Genomic DNA, 8,618 nt, shown 5'->3' with positions numbered 1-8,618 from the left:
CTCTTTCCCAGGCTTATCTCCTTAGTGACATATCTAGAGCTCTACAGAAGTTTTTGGAGCTCCAGGAATGTTCACACAAGGAGCCTGGAGAACCTGGAGTGCTGTGAACCTGCATTTTCACTTCCAGCACAGCAACTTCCCCATGGAGTTAGGTCCTGCAGCACTGATAAATCAGTCACATCATTCACTCTGGGCTGAGCTCTGAAAGGCTGGAAAAAGGATTTTATACAGGTGTGAAAGAGCATTGGGATAGGCTGGTGCTGCCCTCACATCTCAGGGATTTTGTAGGAGAAAGATCCAGTTTTCCTTATTGTCACAAATGTCTAAATTCCTACTTTTCTCTTCCAGTAGTAGAACCAAGGTCTGCTTTGAAACCCACTTCTCAGGCACAAGGTTTTCCATTGAAGAGTGTGACACTGATTTACAGCTGCTAGAAACTGGCTTTCTTACACCCCAGGAGAAGGCTTCTATTTTAGTGAACTCTAAGAGCCCTCCTGCCTCTTGCAAATTCTATGTGTGCAAAACTCTGTGTCCCCTGCTTTTGTCTGGAGTTACTTTCTCAGCAGTAGAAAAGCTGGCTGAGAAACCACCAGCTCTTGTTGATGGTGTATTCCCCTGGGTTGTACTGGCTTCAGGTGCATCTTGGTTTCCATTGTTTGTTTTGTTTTTAAACTAGAAATCCTTGTTCCACTGTAAAAATGGCCAAGGAGGGTACATGGTTTATATCCTTTTTTGGGGGGTTTATACAGTAAACAGTAAATATTTTGGCTCTGGAAGGACAGATTGAATTAAAACCCTTAGCATAGCCTGTTACTTCATGTGCAGCACATGGTTCATGTCAGAAAGTATTGCTTATGAAATGATATCCCCTCAACTGCCAGGAGAGGCTCCAGTGGAGAGGACCTTGTACAGCTGTGGAAATGTGGAAATTTTCTTTGGAAATGGAAAATCAGTTTTGCAATGCCCTGGATGAAACACTGAGGAGCACCAGATCTTCCCCTCGTGTTGGTATTTCAAGCCAGCAGGATGAAGTGCCTTTCTACTTTCTTTCCAGTCCTACCTTCATTGCTTTTCCCAAGCTATCCCAAAGCCCTGAGTCCCGTGGTCAGTACAGGAAATGGACAGGGAATTGTACACCTTGCTCTTCAGCCCAAGGTTTGTGAGGCTGTGAGAGACAAAGTCCTCTTAAACATCAACAGATGAAATCCCTGGGTGAGGCATTTCCTTTTGTTTTCCAGCATTCCTGGAAGTCCTGGCTGGGTAAATCACATCTCCCAACTCCTGGCATTGCACAAGCATTTTCTGAAGCCTTTAAGGACAACATTTTCCCATGTTTTTCCCCTCTGCCTTACCTCAACAGGCTGTGTTTCTCCGAGGACAAAAATATGCAGCATGTTCACATCTGGGTCCTTCTTGAATATGTTGGGCTTGGCATGATGCTGGAAGTGACGGTGGTTCCACCAGTTTGCAGAGGCACCCTGGGCAGATCCAAGGACAAGGAATCAATCCATGGAAAAGAAAAGTCCTTCCAATGGTAGGATCAGCCCTTCACTTACAGAAACACCACCAGTGCAAACTGTGACTATGGCCAAACTGTTGTTTGCTTCTGAAATAGCAACAAGCAATGGCTGAGCTGTTGGTTGCTATGACACTGCTGGTTTTGGAGACCTGATTTGTCCTCACTAGGGACCATCCCTACTGAGAGAGCAAGGAATAAATCATCTGCTTCCATTGAGCTGAAGGTCATAATGGGAAGCTATTATTGGTAGCTAGAACCATTTAGGTTGGAAAAGACCTTTAAGAGCATCCAGTCCAACCATTAACCTACCACTACCAAGCCCACCACTAAACCCTCCTGCTGCCTCACTGATGGTTATACTGGTTTTCCTCTATTGCCTGGGAGGAACCAGGCAAGACAGAGGGGATTTGGGAGAATGGGCAAAGCTACATCCCACCCTCTCTTAAGTTCCTGCTGCAGGTGGATGCTGTAATGTCTGAACTGCCCTGGACCTTGCCCAGGTCTGAAGGCACCTTGAATGGATGGGATGTAGCAGGATGGGACATTTGAAAAATACCAAACCTCAGTGTGAAGGAAGGAGGTGGAGGGGATGGCAAAACCAGGATGTTAAAATAGGGTTTTATGCAATTCAGTAAGCTTTGTCCTCAGGTGCTATAAACTGGTGTGGTGGCACAGAAGGTTGTGGAACTCCTGTGTTCTCTAGCAGCTGTGGTTGTGCTCTCTTGTCTCTTCTGCACAGCAGCTCCATGTGCAGTGTCCACTAACTTCTCCTCTGTGCCTCTGCTCACTGCAGAAAGGTCTAGAGCTGCAATTTCCCACTTTGACATAGTCCAAGTGACTGTGGCTGTTTCCACAGTGCCCTGGTGGGTCCGGAATGTCCTTTACCTTCAGGTGTCCAATGACAAACTTGTGGACAATGTGGTTCCAGGAGGACTTCTTGAAAACAGAGAGGTGTCCAAAATCATGTTGCAGCCACCCTGCCTGGGCCTGGGATGAAGGGAAATCAAGTAGTTAGGAAGCTGGTTGGAATCAGAGTTAAGCACAAATGGAAATGGAGATAGAAGGCAAGTCTGGAGTGTGAGGAGGAGAGGGAATTGACTGAAATGAGAAGGTGAAGATCTCTGGTTTTGTTCTGGAGGGGAACATAGAATCACTGGTTGAAAAAGACCCTTAAGGCCATCAAGTCCAACCATAACCTTCACGCTGCCAGGTCCACCAACATGTGGAAGAAAAGACCAAAGAGGTGAGAAAAAGATGTGACCCACACTCAGCAGTGGGCAGGGGAGGCCAGAAGGCACCACAGGGGCAGGTATGTTGCCAGTCTTTTCTACTGTTATGAATGTTGTAATTAATTTCATTGTACTTGTAATTAATTTAACATGAAAAGTTGGTTGCACATTCGTCTTCTCCTGAGTTATTTGCAGAGCCAGTGCCCTCTGTGCCTGCTGCTTCTCACCTGGGAAGTTGTAAGGATGCAGGCAAGGATGAGGGTTGTGATCCAGCCAGTACCAAAGTATGAAACCATGAGCCAGGCCAAAACTTCCATTGCAATAATGTGGCCCAAGTAAAGAGAGAAGAACCAAGGGCTTGCTCTGAACAAGTTCATGTCCTCTGCTGTCTTCCTCAGGGCCCGGAAATCCTCCACCAGCTGGGACTGCAAAACAGACATGGCAAGACAGAGGATGAAGCTTGGTCAGGAAGCGTGAATGAGTCTAAGGAAGGCAGACAAAGTTCCATACCAAGGAACCTGGCTGGTTCTGGCATTGGTTGACTTCTCCAGAAGCAGAGAAGGACCTGCCTCCAGATGCAGCCAGGATTCTAGCTTTTCATAGGACTTTGCTATGAATAAACATCCTGAGCCCACGTCCTGACCTCCTGCACTCTGAGCTAGGAGAGTAATTCAAGCTGCTGCTGTGAATCAGCAGCAGGACCTGGCTCTGTGGACAGTGACCTCAGCTGCTGACTCTGGTCTGAAAGAGCTTTACAAGTGCTAAAGAGGCAGCTGGAGAAAGAGAATCCAGCCCTGGAACTTCTGCATCATTCCAGGTGCTGAGCAGCCCAGATCAGAGCACCCACCAGCTATTCACCAGGTGGGTCAGCTCCCCTGCAGTCATTCCTGAGAAGCATTCCTGGGTGAGGGAGGGTGAGCACCCTCTCTCCTATTGTGAGTGGACACAGATAATCATGGCCTGTCACACACAACGGGCCAGGATTGAGTTTCCTGGCAGGAGCTCATCATGCCCTGCCCCCTGCCTGAATAATGGATGAACAGACTGGCTGGGAGGGACATGGAGCTGCCCTGAGGATGCTGAGCAGGTGGGAAAAGGAACTTGCTGGGTTTGCTGCTCCTCAAGAACAGCCATCAAAAGGAGACACCTGGTTCAGAGGTGCCTCCTGATCATGCCTGGCACTAATGTGGCTGCTCTCATGGGGTTTTACTGGTGCTGGGCTCAGCAGGATAAGCCAGTCTGAGTCTCAGAGAGGTGTTTGCCTGGGGGTTCACCTGTCAAGGGGAGCTGTGGAGTTCACACTGAGAGACATTCAAGCCTTGAGGTGGTGAGCAACTCGTTAGGAAGTCTCTTCAGACTTTGCCCACTCCTCCCCTTCCCCCACCACAGGCAAGGGATGACCTGAGTTCTAGAGCTTGGTCACCAGAGAAGGAACAGCAGAGGGGACACCAGTCACAAGAGCTGGTGCACATTTCCCAATCCATATGTCTCAGTTCCCATTTCCCTTCAAGTATGGGATCAGTCCAGCCTGGGCACATGGAATGGGCTGCTGGAAGTGGGACATTGTGGGGCTGTTTCCCACAGACATGATCACCATCAACAAAGCTGCTGGTGGCTCTGTGGGAAGGGAAAGGCTTGTACCACCCATCTGCCACCTGGAGATGTTCAGACCTTGAGTATTCTCCCTCTTTGGAGCTGCCTGTACTGAAGAGACCTCTATAATCTGCCTTTCCTCTGTCCTGGAGGACATCCTGAGAGGAAAACCAGTGGTGGGCCCATCATAAACCCCAGCACAGACACAAACACTCACGTTTTTATCTCTGTCCTGGCTGGGTTCCCCTGGAGCAAGCTCCCCAATGAGCAATGGCTTGAGAAACTTCTGCACCAAGGTGGGATTGATATGGAAGGCCTGGAATGCATCCTGGAGTGGAAATACAAGTAAGTGTGTGAGATTCAGGAGGAAAAAGATGTTGCTTCCTACCCCTTGTGTCAACCCCATCCATCTCAAGTGTCCTCCTCTGCAGTTGTCCCCCCCATGTCACTGCAGGAGGGGTGCCAGGGTGACTGCCACCCTGCAATACTTCTGCTGGAGGCTGGTGAATTTGCTTGGCCAGCAGGCAAGCAAAGAGTGAGACATATGGTGGAAGGCACCTCAAGAAATTTGTTCTAAGCAACTAAATACCTAAATCCTGTTAAATCCCTCAGAAGGTAGGCAGGGAGGAATTTGTGTAAATCCCCACTGGGATATAAATACCCTTGGAAAGTTCAGCTGCCTGGAGGCAATTCAAGAGAGAGGGTGACTGTGGTGACTCAACCTGGGCATGACTGCAGGTAGAACAAACATCTTGGCCAGACCTGTAGATCCCAGCACTAGCACAGCTGAGGAAAATGTTATTTTGGAGACTGTCTTTCTCTTTTTGTTCTGTCAGATGAGGTATCTGACTGCTACCTTGACCCTGCTGTATTCTAGAACCATATTCTAGCTCCAGAGGCATTTCTACCTCCATGCAACTCCAGGTAAAATGTCTTAGAAAGGAACCAAACCAAAACCTCAGTTGTTTACCAGAACTTGAAGCAACTGCTTTGAAGTGTTTGCTGTCAAACTGTGCAGTGGCAAGGACCCCATTTGAAAAAGGCCTCACACCAAAAAGCAGTTGGATTCATTCCTCTGAAAGGTGTTTAACATTCACCTCCAAGAGCTGATAGTTATCAATACCTGTGATAAGACTCCTTGTCATTTCTCCTGTGCTGTGGTTTAGAGCTGCTTGTCCCTCCAAGAGGCCCTTGGTGACACTTGTGTGCACATTTTTTTTTATTCAGGACGTGCCCTGAGCACTGAAGACATTTTTACTCTATTCCTTCAAACATGTGATAAAAGACATAAAGAGCTTGTTAAGTTTCAGCAACAGAATCTAACTGAGGGATGAGACTGAATGTTGATGTAAATTCTGCAATAAATCCTAGCCCATCCACTCCTGAGGCTGGGAAAGCAGGAAACCCAGCTGGAATAATATTTTTCTTACATATTTTCAAGGCTTCTTCCAATATGGAAAGAAAATGCCTTGTTTGTAGAGTCTTTTTGATCCTGAGTTTGCCTGCCTCTTATTTTTCTGTACTCCTTCCCCTTTCCCCAGGTTTCTACCTACCAGTGTCCTACAGGTGCCTGATGGGAGCCTAAATTTGATGTATGTAGCTGATATTTGTATCTTAACTGGAGTTAACTCCAGATGATCACTCAGAAGAGCTGTAAAAACTGTCATTACACAAAGAGCTAAGACTGATACAGGAAAAACCAGTCAAAACCAGAAGTCAGGAGTACCATCCATCAGCCTTTCCACCTGTGTCCCATGGCCTAACAATAGTAGGGACTACCTAAACATCTCACTTCTGGATTTAAACTGGGATCTTCAAACACCAAAGGTCAACTCCCAGAAGGGACAGACTGGAAAGTGCTCCTTGTGTCCAGCTGACCCTCCTGGGAGTTGACCTCTGGTGTTTGAAGGTACCAGCCAACAACCTTCTTCTCAAAGTCCACCAAAATCACTAGAAGCTTCCACCTGATTCCAAGACTTTGGACTGAGCTTCAAAGGAGTGCTCTGAGCACATAAATGTTGCTGGGGGAGGCAGATAAGTGGGGGAGAGTGAAAGCTGATCTGAGATGTTTGACTTGAAGTTAAAGAAATAACATTTGAAAAGTTGGGAGATGGAGCAGCTGGGGGGAGGGGTGGGTGGAAAAAAGGCAGCTATGGGTGCAGGAGAGAAATAAAACTCTGTGGTAAGATTTAAACTATAAAAGACATAAAATGCCAGGGGCTGTGGGGGAAGAAGTAAGGAAAAGGAAAAAAAAACAACCTCATGTCAATGGGGGAGGCTACAATGGAGTAGCAGAACTGGGGGGGAGCAGATCAGCCTTTGTTACTGGTGCTCCAGTTCTTGTAGCATTTTCTACCCTTGGACCCATAAATGTTTCCCTGAAATGTAGCTCTGGTTGCTTGTTTCCTTCCCTGGGACAACTTGCAGATGATGTGAAAGAAGAGGGAAGAGCAGAATGAATGGGGAAGTGAAGAACTGGCTGTACCTGCAGCAAGGTTTTGCAATTTTGGGGTGAAAAAAGGGGAAAGAGGAAGAGGGTGAACACATAAGAATGTTGTCTCAATATTATTTAAGCCAATAGAGGGAAAAAAAGTCTCTGGAGGTCTCTGCTGCCTGATCACCATGCTGGAGATCTTGCTTATTTGTGTGGTCTGAATTGGGGGAGGTCTCAGAACATCAGCTTCTGCATGACCACCTAGAAGGTATTTTTATCTACCTGGGGCATCCCTGCCAGTAGCTTCTGCTTTCTAAACATGCTTAGAAATGTTCTGTCATGGCTTTGGCAGAGAGAGGATGCAGAGAATGGGCTTTTTCAGGGTAGCCTCCAAGCAGGACAGAGAATAACATCTCCTGAATGCCTTCCTACAGTGATGGAAGGATTGCTTTTTTATTAGCTATATAATGTATAGAGAGCTATATAAGTTCATGCTTCTCCTTTTCCAATAGATCTTGGATATAAGATACTGCCTGAGTCTTGGAATTGGCCTCAGTTCTGCACTGGAAGAGATAAAAAGCAAAAGGTAAGTCCCTGGGAAGGGCCATGTGGGATTTCCACCTGACCTCCCAACTTTGTGGTCTTCTGGCTGAATAAGCTGAAGTGTCTTATGGGATGTGGGCAAGTGGGAATTACTCCACCTGCTTTTGGTGAAAAAAAGAGCTTCATGTTCTTGAGCTGTGAACTGCAGCTGAGCATTTGAAGTGCTTAGTGCAGTCAGGACAAGGATGTCCTTTCCCATCCTTGAAGATCTCTGACAAGAGAGGCTGAAAAAGTGCCCCCTTCATTTTCTGAAGGCAACAGAGCATGATGTGATCCCAGTTGTCCCAGACTTGGACGTTGCCTCAGCACGTTCAGTACAGCCCAAAATGAATGAATGCTCAGTGTTGTTAGTACATGTAGAGGAAATCTCTGCATAACCTGGGCACTCCTCCTCTGCCTGGTATGAGCTGAGCACACTGAACAGAGCAGCTGCCATGGAAGCTCCTCAGTTAGCTGTCCTTGAGCATCCTGAGGTGAATCAGCTCACCCATGGCCAGGAAGGGTAGGTTTAGAGTGGCCTGGCATAGATGTGGAGTTCAGTGTGTCAGTGGGCAGCTCGTGGTAGATGGACAGACATGATCCTCTAGAGGATGAGTCCAAGAGAAGTGGATGAGATGCTGAGGTTCCTTTGGGGTGTGTTTGCTGGACTGCAGGTCCTGACTGCACCTGGTGCTAAGGAGAACCTGAGGAAGATGAAACCTAGTGAAGAGCTACGAGTGTAAATAGGTCAACCTGAATTTTTATCATTGCCTTTTCCTCCTCCCAAACTCTCCCAGTTCTGGTATCTTGCAGCACAGAATGAAACCTGCGGGTTAAGCAAGGCCAAGGCTTTCACAGCCTGAATGAGAGAGATTTTTTGGCAGGAAACTGTTATTCAGCCCAGGGAAGCTGGAAACCAGATTCCAGTTCTGGTTTTGGTGCTCAGAATGGTGACGAACAATTTTAGAGCATTTTTGAGGCTGTGCCTTCATGGAGGGTGCTCTGAGTAAAGCAGGAGGTGTGGGAGGGGGACCCTCAGTAGTAGAATCACAAGCCTGTGTTTCAGCCTCCCCTGCAAAGATCAGAGACCAAGATGGTTTTTGGTTTATAGGGGAGACACTGGAGTTAAATTCTTGGGGATAGGAGTCAAACTCCTCTGCTTTAAGCACACCTGCCTCTAAGCAGCTGAAACTAAAACCTGGCCCATCTTTTTGAAGGAGAAAGCTATTGATTTATGATTTATTGGAAGGGGACAGGAATG

At 47.2% G+C, this 8,618-nt stretch overlaps 1 protein-coding gene across 1 annotated transcript in view; it reads right to left on the bottom strand.

The window, feature by feature from the left end:
* The window catches only part of FADS2 (fatty acid desaturase 2), a 29,218-nt gene that overhangs the window by 6,425 nt on the left and 14,175 nt on the right, over positions 1-8,618 (bottom strand). Inside the window, exons 3-6 of the mRNA XM_010007455.1 lie at positions 4,559-4,669; positions 2,976-3,173; positions 2,405-2,506; positions 1,353-1,478 (exon numbers count right to left, since the gene is read on the bottom strand). Coding sequence (XP_010005757.1) covers positions 1,353-1,478; positions 2,405-2,506; positions 2,976-3,173; positions 4,559-4,669 — 537 coding nt within the window. The remainder of the gene's footprint in view (positions 1-1,352; positions 1,479-2,404; positions 2,507-2,975; positions 3,174-4,558; positions 4,670-8,618) is intronic.

The sequence above is a fragment of the Chaetura pelagica genome, unplaced genomic scaffold, assembly GCF_000747805.2.
Source record: "Chaetura pelagica isolate M959 unplaced genomic scaffold, ChaPel_1.0 scaffold401, whole genome shotgun sequence".
Classification (NCBI taxonomy): Eukaryota; Metazoa; Chordata; class Aves; order Apodiformes; family Apodidae; genus Chaetura; species Chaetura pelagica.
This window is presented reverse-complemented; position numbering and strand designations above follow the sequence as displayed.